General features: G+C 37.4%; 1 protein-coding gene across 7 annotated transcripts in view; it reads right to left on the bottom strand.

Moving 5' to 3' along the window:
• Positions 1 to 667: 667 nt before the first annotated feature.
• Positions 668 to 18,576, bottom strand: part of YAF2 (YY1 associated factor 2) — a 76,797-nt gene continuing 58,888 nt past the window's right edge. For 6 of the 7 annotated variants that reach the window (XM_002823108.5, XM_002823107.6, XM_063712120.1 and 3 more), the window contains 2 exons: positions 3,245 to 3,397; positions 668 to 2,454 (listed from right to left, as the gene is read on the bottom strand). In XM_002823108.5, coding sequence (XP_002823154.2) covers positions 2,217 to 2,454; positions 3,245 to 3,397 — 391 coding nt within the window. In that variant the 3' untranslated portion in view covers positions 668 to 2,216. Of the gene's footprint in view, positions 2,455 to 3,244; positions 3,398 to 18,576 lie in introns of those variants that run through there. The other variant, XR_002917095.2, reaches the window with a different exon arrangement.

Consider the following 18,576-nt stretch of genomic DNA (forward strand, 5'->3'; position numbering starts at 1 on the left):
GCATGAAAATAATTGTTACAAAAAATATTTTTGTATTTTTGTAATGGGATTTTACCTATAACAATAGTAAAAGCTCACATTTACTGAGTGACCAGTATGCGTCAGATAATTAAGAATTTTACATGGATTGACTTAATCCTCCCAACAACCCTATAAATTAGATGTGATTACCATTATTAGCCGTTTTATAGATGGATAGTAAGCTTGGGTAATTTAAGCTCATTTCCATTCTACAACAGGATTCAAACATGAGGTGTCAGTTAGCACGCTTAATCTCCATGCTACACCATGTTCCCGCCTATGTAGAAAGATGAGTATCTTCCCACCTATGTAGAAATATGAGTATGTTCCATTCAGGTAAAATCCCATCTCCTGTCAGATTTTTCTCTCTTGCAGCTCATTTAAAATACATCCTGAAAGTTATTTGATCATAAGATGTTAATTCCTTTAAAGCATAGTTTTTGACTTAAAAATTAAATATTTTCCCTATTACATTTTTAAATTTTTACTATCTCCAAAAATGTATAAAACATTTGAAACATGTTAAAAACAGAATAAGACAAAAAAATTCATGTTTTAAAGGAACATATCTGGTTAGTTGGTATTCCATTGAAAGTATCTTATAATAAACACAAATTTTAATTTTTCATTTAACAACACTAAAGAATGAGGTATATAAATGTTTTAATCACAGACTTTTACTGTATGCAATTAATTGTATTTCACAACTAGCATCTTACAAAAAAGACAGTACCACTGTGCCTGTAAAAAGTACTGTAATTAAACAGAAAATTACATTACCACATGAAACCACCAAATATCACAACTGTTAGGGTCTACAGTTTTATTTTTTCTTCAAATGTTATCATGATGTCTTATGTGATATTTTGCATCCACATTCTATTTTTAAGTTCATTTACAATTCAGAAGTCTCCTTTAGGTAGATATATATTAAGCAAATGGTTAAGAGAAAGCAGGAGACCCCAGGAGAATTTAAGTACTGTGTGGTTTCTAGGTTGAAATTCTAAATACAACATAAAACACTTTAATAGTTGTAAACAAAAATGCAAAATCTGTAGTCATAAAAATATTTTATTGGTAATTTTACATAGTATAAGTGGGGCTATCCTTTTTTCCTTTCAGGATACTGAGAAATGTGTAAACTGGAGCTGTGTCTGAAAATAGGGTACTATGACTTTCATAAGAATTGTTGTATTTAATAAGAGGCCAATTAGACTGATTTAAAATTAGTTATTTCCCATTTCTGTGCAACAATTTCCATTTGTTTTAATTAGATTCATACTTCTATGGCCCTGGATAAGTTTGGGACAAGAAAACAGTGATAAAACTATCATTAAGTTAAAAGTTTTCTAAAATTGCAGCTTGTAAAATATGGCAAGTTTCTTTTCTCGTTTTTGCCAAATGCTTATAATTATTTGAATTTTAATGTTTTATATGATACAGAAAATACCAGTGTTCAATGACAATAGCACTAAACCTGAATTATAAAGCTAAATAATCAATGTTTTATTGTTTACTAGTCCGCTAGTAAACATTACAATAAATGAATGTTTTGAAAAATAAGCAAACAAAAAAACCTCAAAAAATAGATAAAACCAGAAACATAATTCAGGAACAATAATTAGTAAAACGTGTCAAAAACATTGGCAAAGGTTCATACAAATTCTTTATTTAATAACAATTTTCCTATTTAACCACACCAAGTACCAGCAGGTGTATTTAAGAGGATAACCATTAAGAAAAACCTGTTGCAGCAATAGTTAAGTTGTTCTTTGACTTGTATACATATAACTATCTGTTTCACAATTCTCAAATAATACATATTTAGGCAGCTTGCACTATGTTATAAAAAATTTAAATTCGTTACATGCCAATAGTAGAGAATTCAAGAATTATGTGTTAGAATTCACTAAACTAAAAGTGAAAATACACTTACCAATAACACTGCATAATGAATAATTCAACCACATTTTCATGGCACTTAACTGCAGAGACCAAAATGTTAAGTCTGGAAATGTTTGGTAGGCATAGTTGCAATAAAATCTAACAAATTCTAACAAATTTCTATTTTATGTAAAACTCAAATTATGGATTGTGCATGAATGTATTTGTCATGAAAATGTGGTACCTCTTGGCATAATCTGTGTATTTGCATGGTAGGACAGAAGTGACTAAGAAATTGGAGAAAATAAACTTTAATGAGATTCTCCATTCAATGATGAGGCTTCTCCTCTGGGTGAAGATGACCTGGACATTCCTCTCTCTGTGTTATCAGAGCTAGAGCCGCTTTGACTGTGTGGATCTGCAGAAGCAGCACTAGATGCAGGCGGTGACTTTGTTTTCTCCTTAAAGTCTGTAATAATGACTGTCAGATCTCCAACGGTAACTTCCAAATGCTGAGCACTACTCCGATCCACATTTTTCAATCTTGGCCTAAACATAAAAAAATGAAATTTTAAACTAGCTTTTCCCTCTACCAAATTTCTGAGCATATAATAAATAATAAAAGTAGGTAAAAGTAACAAAATGAACACATATATTTAAAGCAATTTATGTGTAACTAGCCACAAAAACATCATAAAATGTTTCAACTCGTTAACATTAATCAAACCAATCATTCATGAACATTCTTCAATGCGACCAAAAAACTGTGACAGCCTAGAAGTAGAACTTGTGCTTCTATAGCTGTATCATAATTTTGCAGACAGCTTATTAATTTTATTAAAATAGATGTTTTAGACAACAATGAAATAGTTGCACCATGGAGGAAGGTGATAAAAGCTAAGGTTGAGCTACATGCAAGGAAGACTGTTACTCCACTGACACACACTAATAAGGGTATCATGATTGTTATGACTGAACGCATGACCATTTTGATAGGTTAAAACCCATGCAATTATCTGTTTGGTATGTTGAAAACCACTCCTGGTTCAAATAGCTCTTCTTAAGGGAAAAACAAAACAAAACAAAACAAAAACCCAGACACAAATGTCTTCCAATCTCGCAAAAAGAAAAAAGCATCATCACATTTAAGCTTGTATTTGTGGCTTCTGTGTTTAATTTCCTATGTATCTTTCAAACTCAGTAAAACCTTTCCTGATACCTTATAATAAAGGAGACCAAATATTTTACTTCCACTTTGTGTATATTAGTATTATCAAGGTTAAAAAAATTAAATGGTTTTATTATTTCAAAAATGTCACAAAACACTCTTCACATTTACCTGGTTTTCTTATGGCTATTCTTTTTGCTAGTTGTTTCCTTTTCACTTTTTTCTTTTTCTACTTTATCTTTTTTCTCTTTCTTTGACTGTGTAGGAGGCACAAACTGCTGAGTAACCTGCTGTGCGACCAACTGGGAGACAGGTCGAGGTTTCCTGTGTGCATGTTAAAAAGAAAGGTATTTTAAATTATAACTTAAAACATAAGTGCTTTATGAGAGAATATCTCACATTATGAAAACAAATTAATAACAATAACTTTCAAGTATAAAAATTCCTCATATATAAGGTAATTTAAATATACAATTTTAAAGATATATATCGTTTTTCCCATTCAACAAAAATGAAACAAACTATAACAATTAAAACTTATAGTCTAAGATATATGCTCAAACATTAGAATACTGTTACGTAAATCAACATAAGAAATTATTTTAAATGTATATCAAACAAAATGGGATGTACCCATATAAACATGAGTTCTAAAAATCAAACTTCAAAGTTTTCACTGAAATAATAATTTATCCCTCCTCCTTCAGAGAAGGAAATACCTAACCATTTGTGACAATGGCTATCTGTTCTTTAAAGCTTTTCATTTATTCATTTAATAAACATTTATTATCAAAATTTGCCACTCCTTATTGCTTAAATCCTTTAAGTTTCTTACATCTCCAGCCACAATCTCACCATGCTCTTTTGACCCTGGAGATCTACCCAGTCCTTTGAGACTCATGTCCTAGCTAACTTACTCATTTAGAAAATATTTATTGAGGACCTACTGTAAGAACTGTTCAGGGATATCTGAAATGTTGCCTGGCTTCAACATCTGATGCTGGTACAAGCTTTCACCTGTCCAGCTTTGCCACAGAACTTGCACAACTGAGGTTAAGATTCAAAATACAGTCTCTAAGTTCTTAAGAGAGAAAGAAGGATACAGCAAGGAAAGAGGCGGAGGGAAGGAGGGAAGAAGTACGATAAAAATACATTTTAACAGATGCTCTACAAACAATGGTAACTTTATTGCCTGAAAAATCCTGACCCTTTTTTGGTTAGTACAGTTTTTTAAAAATCTTTTTTTCCTCTGTTCCTCTATGGCAAGACAATATAAAAAATAATGAGAAAATACTGTACAATCTAAGAATCAAAGCTGCATGGCTGAGAGAAAATAGGAAACGGTATGTAAAGCAGATATCAGGAGATGGATAATGAATTTTGCTCAGGGCCTAGATAGTCTGAAGTACTGAAAGGATATCCAGGACAGATGTCCAATATACAACTTAAAAAATAGGACTGACATAGAGTTTGAGATGTAGATTAAGAGTTTCACAAATAAAAGTGATATTGAAAGTATGGTAGTTAATGGCTGAGGTTAAAAAAGAAAAGGGTTAAGGTGGTGGTTTTCAAATGTAAGATACATCAGAATCACTAAGAAGGCTTGTTTAGCTTGCTTAGCCCTACCCCACAGGATTTCTGATTCAGTAGGCCTTGAAGTAGAGCCCAAGAAACTGTATTTCTAACTAGTTTCCAAGTTATGCTGATGTCTCTGGGGACCACACTTTATAAAGAAGCTTGAGGAAATGCAATATATCTGGTGAATACTGTTACTACTTATAAGATAAAGTTTGAGATGGAGAGCAGAGTGGCAGAGTGAAAAAAAACCAAGCTGGACAGATAAGAAGGGATCCCATGATTAAAAGCTAAGCAGTCTGATTTTATCCTTAAGTGATGAGAAGTCACTGAAGAAATTCAGACTTGAATTTTACAAAGATTACTGACATTAGTCTGAAATAGAAAGGTACTACACTACAGTAGAAGTAAAAATGTGAGACTAGTGGTCTAATAAATGATCATGTAATCTCTGTACCTATTGTTGTTTGTTGTTATTTTCTAACCATCAACAAATTTTCTATAGTGGTTCTTTTTTTCTGTTCTCGAGTAGTTGCATATCTTTCTCTTTTTATCCTAGGCTTCCTAAATGTATACTACACAACTATTCCATTTTTATTCTTATTTTAATGTGAAGGTTGATTTTCACTTAAAGATTATGATTTTGTACCTCAATTCTATGATTATTTCATCTGGTTCAATTTTGAGAGAAAAGAAGCACAAAACATAAATGTATATAGTTCAATTATTCAAATAAAGTTCTCTGCTGCTCTCTAGGAGCTAAAGAGCTTTCACTGAAGGTAGGAGGAACACAGTTTATGATGATCTTTTTACAACGTCATAAGTCACTCAACTCCATGCCCTATTAAAAATAAAGCCCTTCTATCTCCAGGTATCTTAAGGTTTGTGATCCCTTTTCTATTTGATGAGAAAAATCAGGATAGGAGGAAATTTTAGAGGTAGGAAATAGTTAACTCAGGAAATAAAGGGCAGAGTATCATTTATAAAATATACCTTTTTATGTTCACAGATTTATCATTCGTGGTTTTGACAGTACACTTTTAGTAATGCCAAAGGTTCTGTGATAAGGAGTTGATGTGCACAAAATGGTTGCCTAGTTAATAAATGACTACTGTCTAGCCACTGGCCAACTACAGTCCATCATCTACTTATTCACATATGCCATGATTAGACTGTATTTGTCAGATATGATATTCACCAATTTGGGGATCCCTATGTATCTTTCATAGATAGCCCAAATAGAAGGTGTAAGTTTGGCAGTCTGTTGATTTACTATAATGTAAGAAAAGGGGGAGCATTTTATTACTCATTAGGACAAAATATTTTTGGAGCTGGCTGACCTTCTGTGTGAGCAGTAGGTCAATACATGTTGGCTTCATATATGCAATTTTCAACTACGGTCTGCCTTCCACCCCCACTGACAAAAATCCCATGTGCTAAATTTTATAGGAATAATATTTTAGGCTTGATCGACTTCATCATAATTTAGCTTTGTCATGTTGGACACGTAAGATGAAAGAAAGGAAAGAAAGAAAAAGAGTATTAAAAACAATGACATTCTTTACTAAAAAGAGGCAGCATAACTCAAATTTCAAAAAGAAGTAATCTGCTGCTTAGTAACACCGAAATATATGGTAAATTGAAGCGATATGGTAAATCTCATTGAAAAAAAAAGGCTGGACTAAATCCATACATATTGTGAATCTGTTGATACTCTGGCTAACAAAAGCCCAAAAATCTAACCAAGGAAAGATTTTATTAAAAAACCACCTGTTTACAACCAAGCGTGGTGGCTCACGCCTATAATCCCAGCACTTTGGGAGGCCAAGGCGGGCAGATCATGAGTCCAGGAGTTTGAGGCCAGCCTGGGCAACATAGTGAAACCCCATCTCTACAAAAAAAAATACAGAAATTGGCCAGGTGTAGCGGTACGCGCCTGTAGGAGGCTGAGGTGGAAAAATCGCTTGAGCCCAGGAGGTGGAGGTTGCAGTGAGCCACGATCACACCACTGCATTCCACCCTGGGTGACAGACTGAGACCCTGTCTTCTGGAACAACAAAAAAAAAGAAACTACCTGTTTGACAAATTTTATTGCACATTTACATGTGTCAGGCACTAGGTAAGGAGATTCACCATGAACAAGACAAACATAGGCCCTGCCCTCATGCGCTAAACATTAAAAACAAAAAAACTGTGTGTTGTGATAGAGAAAACAGAAGGAGGAGTTATTATAGACAGAGAGGAAATAACTTCTGTCCATGTTTAAATGGTCAGTATACCAGGAGAAACAGATATCACAATGGACCCTTTTAATAAGAGAACAATGAAACAATTTCATTAAGCATTTTATTAAGACTTTAAAAGAGAATAAACCCAATTTCTTATTCTATAATAACTTGGTTTTAAAGTTATCTAGATCTCGAATGGCCAAAAGGTTGTATTTTTTTTTTTTTGAAATTGAGTCTAGCTCTGTCGCCCAGGCTGGAGTGCAGTGGCGTGATCTCAGCTCACTGCAAGCTCTGCCTCCTGGGTTCACGCCATTCTCCTGCCTCAGCCTCCTGAGCAGCTGGGACTACAGGCGCCCGCCACCACGCCCGCCTAATTTTTTTTTTTTTTTTTGTATTTTTAGTAGAGACGGGGTTTCACACTGTGTTAGCTAGGATGGTCTCGATCTCCTGACCTCATGATCTGCCTGCCTCGGCCTCCCAAAGTGCTGGGATTACAGGTGTGAGCTGCTGTGCCCGGCCAGGTTTTTTTTTTTTTTTTTTAATGTAACTAACTCCTCATCAACTGTCACGCCTAATCCTAGGAACATTCATCTTGTAAGTACTGATTCTTGGTTTTAAATTCTATCTATCTTATCTATCTATCTATCTATCTATCTATCTATCTATCTATGAATGAGACAGAGTCTCACACTGTCACCTAGGCTGGAGTGCGGTGGCGTGATCTTGGCTCACTACAACCTCCGCCTCCTAGCTTCAAGCGATTCTCCTACCTCAGCCTCCTGAGTAGCTGGGATTACAAGCTTGTGCCACCATGCCTGGCTAATTTTTTATATTTTTAGGGGGTTTCACCATGTTGGCCAGGCTGGTCTTGAACTCCCAACCTCCGGTGATCCGCCTGTCTTGGCCTTCCAAAGTGCTGGGATTACAGGCATAAGCCATTGCGCCTGGCCTCAAATACATTTCTAATAGGTTTTAGCTTTTCTTTACTTCTACTGCTTCTTGGACTTGTAGCATAGGATGCTTTACATTTGAAACCCTTGACAACTCATAATTTCTTGAAGAGACAGACATTCTCTCTGCTTCAGAATTACCATTTTCATTTGTAGATGAGGTACACATACCTACCTTCAGCATCTGTCCACTAATGAACTATTTCAAGTAAATTTTTGTGTCAAATATAGAAGATAATGTTTTCACATGTCTTTAAAGCAAAACAAGATGCTCCAAGTTCTTTTTGCAAAATATTGCATGATAAAATCCTTTCTGTTGAATGACTACTTATATGAGAAATCATATATACTTTTTGTGCTCAGAAATATTTGTTCACTTATCGATTACTGAGTTTGATAAAAATGAACAAGGATATTGTCATCTGAAGACTCATGGTCTGAGATTTCCCTTATATGGTCAATTTCAACATCACTACAATTTTGGATGCCACTATCACTGGCTTTACACCATCCCCTGATTCATCTAATAACTGTGAAACATCTTGTAAATCTTCCTGTCATTAGGAGCAGAAAATGAAAAATTCTGAATTCTCAAATGTGTTCAATGAAAGTTAAAAAAAAAAGGAGGGCAAAGACTACAAAATTACTGTTTCTACACTTTTGTACTTTCTGGAAAGATGATAAAATAGTGGATTTTTTTTTTTTTTCAAAATTGCACTATCCTTCTAGATGACTCCACCATTTGTCTGTTTTCTTATTATTTTGGTCTCTTTTTAATACAGTTGGAAATAACTAAGTAGTAAAGATAAAATAGTTCCTAGGAACAGAAAACCAAACACCGCATGTTCTCATTCATAAGTGGGAGCTAAACAATGAGAACACATGGACACAGGGAGGGGATCATCACACACCGGGGCCTGTTGGGGAGTGGGGGGAAAGGGGAGGGAGAGTATTAGGACAAATACCTAATGCATGTGGGGTTTAAAATCTAGATGACGGGTTGACAGTTACAGCAAACCACCATGACACATGTCTATCTATGTAACAAACCTGCACGTTCTGCACATGCATCCCAGAACTTACAGTAAAATAAAAATAAATAAAATAGTTCCTAGGATGTAATAGCAAACTATCTCAAGATGAAGGAAAAAATCAAATAACTAAGATCCCGTTATATATGACAGAAATATAAAACGGACCAAAAAGTCCATATGGTAATTTCAAAAAATAAATGTTCTCCTTCTTTGAAGACCTCAAGGAAAGAATAAAACATAAAGTATCAAATCTATAAGTAGAACCACTTGAAAAAGGACTCAAAAACTAAAATTGGGTCCAACTTAAGAAAAATCACTTGTGTATCTACATATTAAAACAATACACATATCCTGTAACTAATTATTTAAATACTACTGTATTAGAATTACCATTTTTGGTTCTTAGCTCAATGTTGAAAAATATAAACAGCACACAACAGAAATTCAATAAACAAAAAGCTGTCGAAAATTTCTGGCCAGGCTCAGTGGCTCACGTCTATAATCCCAGCACTTTGGGAGGCCAACGCGGGCAGACTGCTTGGGCCCAGGAGTTTGAGACCAGCCTGGGCAACATGGCAAAACCCCGTCTCTACAAAAAGTTAGCCAGGAGTGGTGGTGCAGGCACATGCCTATAGTCCCAGCTACAGTCCAAGACAGTCAAGTCATCATCTGGCTTTGTTTCCATACCTCGAGCTCTGACTGCATCCCAAGATTACTGGGTAAGCCAAATAAAATAATGAATGTTAAAAATGTATATACTGTAAGTTATAAAATACTTTAAGTAATATTTATGAATAATATACAAATATATCTTGATGGCATAATATTTTTAAATCTAGGATTCTGTTACACTTTTGTCTCACGTAACTCCCACAACATTCCTGACAAACTTTCCCATCACGTCTATCTCAAGAAAAGAAAGACAGCATTTTTTTTTTTTTTTTTTGAGATGGAGCTTCGCTTTTGTTGCCCAGGCTTGAGTGCAATGGCGCAATCTCAGCTCACTGCATCCTCTGCCTCGTGGGTTCAAGCGATTCTCCTGCCTCAGCCTCTCTAGTAGCTGGGATTACAAGTGTGCACCACCATGCCCAGCTAATATTTTTTGTATTGTTAATAGAAACAGGGTTTCACCATGTTGGTTAGGCTGGTCTTGAACTCCTGACCTCAAGTGATCCACCTCCCTCGGCCTACCAAAGTGCTGGGATTATAGGGGTGAGCCACCACGCCTGGCCGAAAGACAGAAATTTTATGTCACAAAATTTAAGCAGGGTGATTCAGTTTGAAGAGGCTTGACTTCTTCCTTAAATTCTTTTCAAAAAAATGATTATCTTACATTGCAGAAAATAAAGATTCTAACCTGGTATTTAGCTATTGTCCCCAAAACTATCAAAATCCTTTTTATACACAATTTCTCCTTTAAAAAAACAAGAACACTCCATTCACAGAAACAAGCCACTGTTCTCAAAGTAGTTACAGTAAGCAGAATCTACTATACAAACTCTAGATCTAAGGGCATATTTGCACATTTACATGTCATTTGGTTGAGATGACCCGCCTAAATATTTTTTAAAAACTTAAAATTTTCTAATTAAATTTATAATTAGTATTAATATTTTAATTTAGTAAGTTTAAAAACTCACAATTACCTTTTAAAATGTTGTAAATATTGTGGGGCTCATACCACCCCTCCCATCATAAGAACACTATACTCCTTTCACAGACAGAAATATACTGAAGTCTCTCCCATCTAGAAGGAAAAAACTCCCCCCTTAATCCCCTGTTTAACTTGCTCTTCCTTTCTCCTCTTCCAGTATTTTGAAAATGTCTGCTATTCTCTCAGTTGTGTCCTTGTCTTCATTTCTACCTTTCCAAACCTCTTTCCTATCCACTAAAGAAACCATACTAAGGTCACCAAGTATGCCAAAACCAAAAGACACCTTTCAGTCCTAATCTTATTCGACCTCTGTGTATCATGACACTATTTAACATTCTCCTGCACCATAGCTACAAAGGTTCTACTTTCTTATTCCTCTTCCTACCTTCTCCAGTAAGTAGGTCTTTCTCAGTCATCTTATATCTAAACTGGCTCCTCTTAGAACTTCCTCTTCCAGCCCCTTTAATGTTGAGGTTACTTCATGCTGTTCTTAATCTCTTCTCTTTAATTTTTCTTTTCTTTTTTTTTCGGAGACATAGTCTCACTGTCCCCTAGGCTGGAGTGCAGTGGCACAATCTCAGCTCACTGCAGCCTCTGCCTCCTGGGCTCAAGCAATCCTCCCTCCTCAGCCTCCCAAGTAGCTAGGACTACAGGCATGCCCCACCACACCAGGCTAATTTTTGTATTTTTTGTAGAGACAGGTTTCACCATGTTGCCCAGGCTGGTCTCAAACTCCTGGACTCAAGAGATCCACCTGCCTCAGCCTCCCAAAGTGCTGGGATTAGAGGTGTGAACCACCGTGCCCAGCCAACTTCTTCTCTTTTCATGTTGAATACAAACATTATTCTTAAAGGATATGGGTAACAATGACACGATTGGAGTGGTGGAGCTACAAGACTAAATTTTAGGAAGTAGCAGAGTTAGAGATATATAGTAGAAGAGTTTGCTTCCTTCCTTTTCTCTCTCTCTCCTTTCTCTTTTTTTAAGATGGAGTCTTGCTCTGTCACCCAGGCTGGAGTGCAGTGGCACAATCACAACTCACTACAGCCTCAACCTTCTGGGTTCAAGCTATCCTCCTACCTCAGCCTCCGAAGTAACTGGTACCACAGGTATGCATCGCCAAACCTGGGTAATTTTTTTATTTTTTGTAGAGATGAGGGTCTCACAACGTGGCCCAGGCCAGTCTCAAACTCCTGAGGTCAAGCAATCCTTCTGCCTCAGCCTCCCAAAGTGCTGGGGTTATAGGCATGAGCCACCGGCTATGTTATGTGTTTTTGATAAGTCAGTCAGTCACATTATACTATAATCGTAGGTATGCTTGCAAGCTCCTGAAGGATTGTGTCTTTTCATTTTTGAAACACTGGTAACAAGCTCAGAGCCTGATAGGCATTTAACAAATGATCGCTGAATGAATTAAATAGCTCTTGTTCTCTCCTGAAGCTTCCATCTTTCCCTTTTTAAAATAATAATTTATCTCAAAACATGCTCATTTACCTTGCGTATCTTAACGATAACAAAGAATACTTGATATCTGTGTTAGTTCCTGGTTTATATTCTGCTTCAGGGAGCTCATCCACTCTAACAGTTCCATTTGTTTCCTCTATATAGAAAACTTGTGGCCAGATGTGGTGGCTCAGGCCTGTAATCTCAGCACTTTGGGAGGCTCAGGCGGGCAGATCACTTGATCCTAGGAGTTCGAGACCTGCCTGGGCAATATGGTGAAACCCTGTCTCTACCAAAAACAAACAAACAAAAAACCATATATATATATATATACATACATACATACACACACACACATACACACAAATTAGCTGGGCATGGTGGCAAGCACCTTTAGTCCCAGCTACTGGGGGTAAGGGACAGGAGGATCATCTGAGCCTTGGGAGGTTGAGACTGCAGTGAGCCGTGATTGTGCCACCTCTCCAATAGTATCATTATTACCCATATTCTTCAAGAATAATGTTTGTATTCAACAAAAATACAAACATATTTCTTTCCCCTAATATCCGCTCTAAATGTTGAATGGTGGGAAGTGGGAGAGAGCACTAGAGTAACGTAAGTGGTCAGGAATTGTTTAGTGTTTTTTTTGTTTTTGTTTTTGTTTTTAGACAGAGTGAAACTCTGTCTCCCAGGCTGGGGTGCAGTGGCGCGATCTCGGCTAACTGCAACCTCCATCTCCTGGGTTCAAGCAATCCTCCTGCCTCAGCCTCCCAAGTAGCTGGGATTACAGGTACGCGCCACCATACCTGGTTAATTTTGTATTTTTAGTAGAGACGGGATTTCACCATATTGCCCAGGCTGGTCTCAACTCCTGACCTCAAGTGATCCACCCACCTTGGCCTCCCAGAATGCTGGGATTGCAGGTGTGAGCCACCACACCCAGCCGGAACTGTTTAATCTATAATATTCTAATATTGTAAAGTAGGTAATGCACTATCCAGGCATAGTGGTGCATGCCTGTAGTCCCAGTCACTCAGAAGGCTGAGGCAGGAGGATCACTTGAGGCCAGGAGTTAGAGGGGCTGCAGTGCACTATGATCACACCTGTGAATAGCCACTGGCATTTCAGACTGGGCAATGTGGTATGACCCTACCTCTTTAAATTAAAAAAGAAAGAAAGAAAGAAAGAAATATGTTACCTGTAGAATTACTTTTAAAAATAAAATCAACTAAGCACTTGCCTATGACTCTTACAGACTACAAGCAAAAGGGCCAGAACTGGGTATATAACTCCTGATCATTTTCTCATTAAAAAAATCTCACATCTGGCTGGGCATGGTAGCTCACGCCTATAATCCTAACATTTTGGAAAACTGAGGTGGGAGGCTTATTTGAGCTCAGGAGTTCAAGACCAGGCTGGGCAACAAGGTGAAACCCCATCTCTACAGAAAATACAAAAAAAAAAAAAAATTGGCCAGGTGTACTGGTGCGTGCCTGTAGTCCCAGCTACCCAGGAGGCTGAGATGAGAGGATCACCTGAACCTGGGAGGTCGAGGCTGCAGTAAGCCATGACTGTTCCACTGCACTCCAGACTGGGAGACAGAGGGAGACCCTGTCTCAAACAAAAAAAAAGAGTTTAAAAACAAGTATTTAGGCTCTTCAACCAACCAGTCTCTAACTACATTTCAAACGTTAATGCTTTCTGTTTTTTATTCTTCCAATGCTCTATGCTCTTTCTATATTTGATTTAGTTGTACAATGCTGGGAAAATCCTTATTCACAGTTAAGTACTTACAAATGACAATCTTTTAACTTTAAATTCACCTTGAATCTTGGGAAGCTCTTCAGTTAAAGTAATTTAGAAGCTTGAAAGAAAGATACAAGGAATTTGGAGTTAAAGTTGCATCATTAACAGTAGTTAGTAACCACTTACATTTTTATCATAATAAAGGACAGAAGGTGTACAAAATTATAAATTATTATAATTTGAAATATCTTATATCCATCTATCTACCTGGCTACTAAGCCACAATGACAGCATGTACCAGCAGCAGATGGGCTACAGCCTTCTTAAATATGCTTCAACTGAGGCATGTGTGATACAGTGGTAGATGAATTTAGATGTCATACAATTTTATGTAAGCCAACATGAGACCTGAATATTTTTTTAGGCGACTAGGGCAGGGGCTACAACATTCCTAATTGGTAACATATTTAAAAGGTTTGAAAAATATAGAAGCTCAGAGATAGCAGAAGTGCTATTCTGAAGTCTGCATAGGAGTGAATAAATCAAGTACATACCCAAGAGAAATGAAAACATATGTTCACACAAAAATGTGTACGTGAATGTTCACAGAAGCATTATCCTTAACAGCCCCAAAGCGGAAGCAACCCAAATGCTTACTAACTGATGAAGGGATAAATCAAATATGGTGTATATTCATAAAATGAAATATTATTTCACCATAAAGAAGGAATGAAATACTGACAGATACTACAACATGGATGAGCCTACGGCATTATGCTAAGTGAAAGACACCAGTCATAAAAGACTACATATTCTTGCGTGGTTCTGTTTATATAAAATGTCCAAAATACGCAAATTCATAAAAACAGGAAGTAGACCTGTGGTTGCTCAGGGTTAGGATATTAAGGAACAAAATGGAGAGTAACTGCAAATGGATATGAGAGAGGGAGAGAGAGGGAGAGAGAGAGACTCTGGAGTAAAAATTCTTCTGAATACTAGAGATGGGGTCTCGCTCTATTGCCTAGACTGCAGTGCAATGGCACTGTCATAGTCACAGCAGCCTCAAACTCCTGGGCTCAAGAGATCTTTCTTTCTCAGCCTCTTGAGCAGCTAAGACTATAGTCACAAACGGGGCTCCACGGTCTATATGCATTTAATTTTCAATAGCAAACACTTCTGCAGCAGACCAGAACACAATTTTCCCCCAACTCCTGGCAGGTGGTGCCAGGAAGACTTGATTCCTTGGCAAATACTAAGATAGTCCTTGGTAAGCACAGACAAAACAGGTTACTTACATCATTTCTATAAAAACTAGGTTAAAGTTTTCAGCAAAGCCTCTCAAATCATTAAACGACATCACAGTTTGGCATTTGCTTTTCACTTAATTTGAAAGACTAAGGACAATCTTCAAGACTACAAATAGGTCACTCTCAATTTTCCCTTCCTCTTAGCCAACTAAACATTTAAGTCCTTTCCATTTTTCTTTCATATTATTCCAACTGTTCCTCTTTATCATACCCACTAATACTACTCTAGCTTAACCCAACAGCAGACTTCTACAGCACCTTCTCCTTTCCAATCCAAGATTACTCTTGCTTCCATTAATTTATTTAACAAATATTTATTAAGCATTTACTATGTTCCATTAAATGTTCCAATTACTGTTCTAAGTACTGGGAACAGAGCACTCAACAAAACTTGCTTTTATCATGTGCTATTTTATCAAGGGGGTGACCTTAGTTCTTATCTCACAGAGAAAAGAGAAGCTATTCGATTAGAATGTCCACAGCCTTCCATCTGTACCGACATAGTCTGACTTCCCTACCCTTACTCTTAATTAAACCACCCATCTCTCTGCCCACTGGATCCCTTTCTCCAGGACACACTCCTGCCACTGACCTCCTTTGTTTCCTGCTTAAACAATATTTCCTTCTCTACTGGGTTATTCCTGTCAGCATACAAACATATTTCAATAATTCATACCTCAAAAAGAAAAAAAAAAACAAACTCTTTCCTGAGTCTACATCCCTGTCTAGCCACTGCCCCATTTGTTTTCTTTTCCATGACACCTCAAAAAATTTTTCTATACTCACTCTATACTTTTCCCACTCTCTCTCAGGCTCACATTAGTCAGGCTCTTGTCCTTCCACTCCAGCAAAATTATTTATTTCAAGGTCACTGATAACCACTTTACCAACAGTCAACTGTAGTCATTCTAGCCTTTTCCAGCAACACTTCACTGAGTTTATCACTCAGTGAAAAACTTTTTTCACTCAGCCTCTAGGACACCACACCCTTCACATTTCTCTCCTGCCTCGCTGGCTACTCTTTCACAGTTTCATTTACTGATTCCCTTCCAGTCTCCCAAATTTCTAAACTTCAGAGTACCTCAGGACTGAGTCTTTAGATACCTCTTATCTACGCTAACCCTCCAAACCAGTGCTACTCAAAGTGTAGTCAACCAATGAAGAGTAGCAACACCAGGTACCTCTTAAAAATGCAAATTCTCAGGCCTTGCCCTAGAACTTAGGGTGATTTTCTTATGCATGCTAAAAGCACTCCTCTTGGTGACCTCATTCAGTCCTCGGTTTTAAGTATCATCTGTACAATGGTTTTCAACCCTGGCTCCACATTGGATTTCACTTGCAATGGCGTTTTAAAAATATGACTAGAAAGCAAAAGTTAAATTTTGCTAAATTTAATAAATAGAATATTTGTAAAAATAACATTTAAGGAAAAACTAGATTATGACATTGAAAGTAATGAACATTAATTTTAATAATGAAAGTAGTTCCTGAATAATCTTTTCTATGCATCAAAGTTTTCCTCAAAGGCATACATAAACCCCTCATATTGAAACATATGAAAACAATGTGATCCATAACATCCAGGCATTTCCATTTCAATATATGTACTCAAAGAAGGAAATATATGTCCATACAAAAACTTGTACACAAATGTTCATAGCAACTTCATTTGTAATGGCCTGAAACTGAAAATAACCCAAATGTTCATCAACAGGTGAATGGATAAAGAAACTGTGGTACATCCATACAATGGAATACTACTCAGCAACACAAAGAAATGAACTACTGACACTCAAGAGGAATTATGCTGAGTGAAAGATATTGGACCAAAAAAATACACACTGTATGATTCCATTTACGTAAATTTCTAGAAAATGCAAACTGATTTATAGTGACAGAAAGCAGATCAGTGGTTGCCTAGCAACCACAAATGGGATGGGGGTAGGTACAGGAGGGAGGAATTAAAAATGGGCACAAAGAAACTCCAGAAAATAATGGATGTGTGTCTGCTCTCTTGATTGTGGTGATAGTTTCACAGGTATATTCATATGTCAAAACTTAACATATTGCATGTTTTATGTGTGGTTTATTGTATGTCAATTATATCTCAAAAAAAAAAAAGCTGCCTAAAATTTTTTTAACCTAACTACTAATCAAATTAAAATGGGAGGCCAGGCGTGGTGGCTCACGCCTATAATCCCAGTACTATGGGAGGCTGAGGTGGGCAGATCATGAGGTCAAAAGATTGAGACCATCCTGGCCAACATGGTAAAACCCCGTCTCTACTAAAAATACAAAATTAGCCAGGTGTGGTGGCGCATGTCTGTAACCCCAGCTACTCAGGAGGCTGAGGCAGGAGAATCGCTTAAACCCAGGAAGCAGAGGTTGCAGTGAGCCAAGATCGCACCACTACACTCCAGCCTGGCGACAGAGCAAGACTCTGTCTCAAAAAAAAAAAAAAAAAATTAAAACAGGAATACCTAGGTTCCACTTAAATGAGGATCTGTAGGCTCAAATTTTTTGAAAGTTCTCAAGCTGATGTGTATTCAAGGTTGAAAACAATTGATCTATACAATGATATTAAAATTTTATCAGCCCCAATGTCTCCCATAAACTCCAGACTTCTATAACCAACTACCTACTTAACATATCCACTTGGGGCTAGGCTTGGTGGCTCACACCCATAATCCCAGCAGTCTGGGAGGCCAAGGCAGGTGGATCACTTGAGGTCAGCAGTTCAAGACCAGCCTGGTCAACCTGGCGAAACTCCCTCTCTACTAAAAATACAAAATTTGCCAAACGTGGTGGTGTGCATCTGTAATCCCACTTACTCAGGAGGCTGAGGCAGGAGAATCACTTGAATCCAGAAGGCGGAGGTTGCAAGTGACAGAGTGTGACTCTGTCTCAAAAAAAAAAGTCCACCTGGATGTCTATGAGTAGCTGGGACTACAGGAGTGCACCATCACGCCAGCTAATTTTTGTATTTTAAATAGAGATGGGGTTTCACCATGTTGGCCAGACTGGTCTCAAACTTCTGGCCTCAAGCGATCCTCCTGCCTCACCCACCCAAAGTGCTGGGATTACAGGGGTAAGCCACCATGCCCAGTCAACAATATACTCTTGATTTCTCCCTTCTCCCACTCTTCCAATCTTCAACAATCTTTTTATCTCTCAGTAACTAGCACTTCATTCTTCCAGTTGCTTAGACCGAACACTTAGAAGCAGTATTTATTCCGTTTTTCCTCTCATACCCACATCTAATTCATCATCAAATTCTTTCCATCCCCACCTTCAAAATAAGTCTAAAATTGAATGCTTTCTTACCACCTCCATTGATACCACCCTTGTAATATCTTCATAACTAACATCCCGGCCAGGTATGGTGGCTCACACCTGTCATCTCAGCACTTTGGGAGGCTGAGGTGGGAGGATCATCTGAGGTCAGAAGTTCGAGACCAGCCTGGCCAATATGGAGAAACCCTGTCTCCACTAAAAATACAAAAAAAATTTAGCTGGGCGTGGTGCTGGGCGCCTGTAATCCCAGCTACTCGGGAGGCTGAGGCAGG

This window comes from Pongo abelii, chromosome 10, assembly GCF_028885655.2.
Source record: "Pongo abelii isolate AG06213 chromosome 10, NHGRI_mPonAbe1-v2.0_pri, whole genome shotgun sequence".
Classification (NCBI taxonomy): domain Eukaryota; kingdom Metazoa; phylum Chordata; class Mammalia; order Primates; family Hominidae; genus Pongo; species Pongo abelii.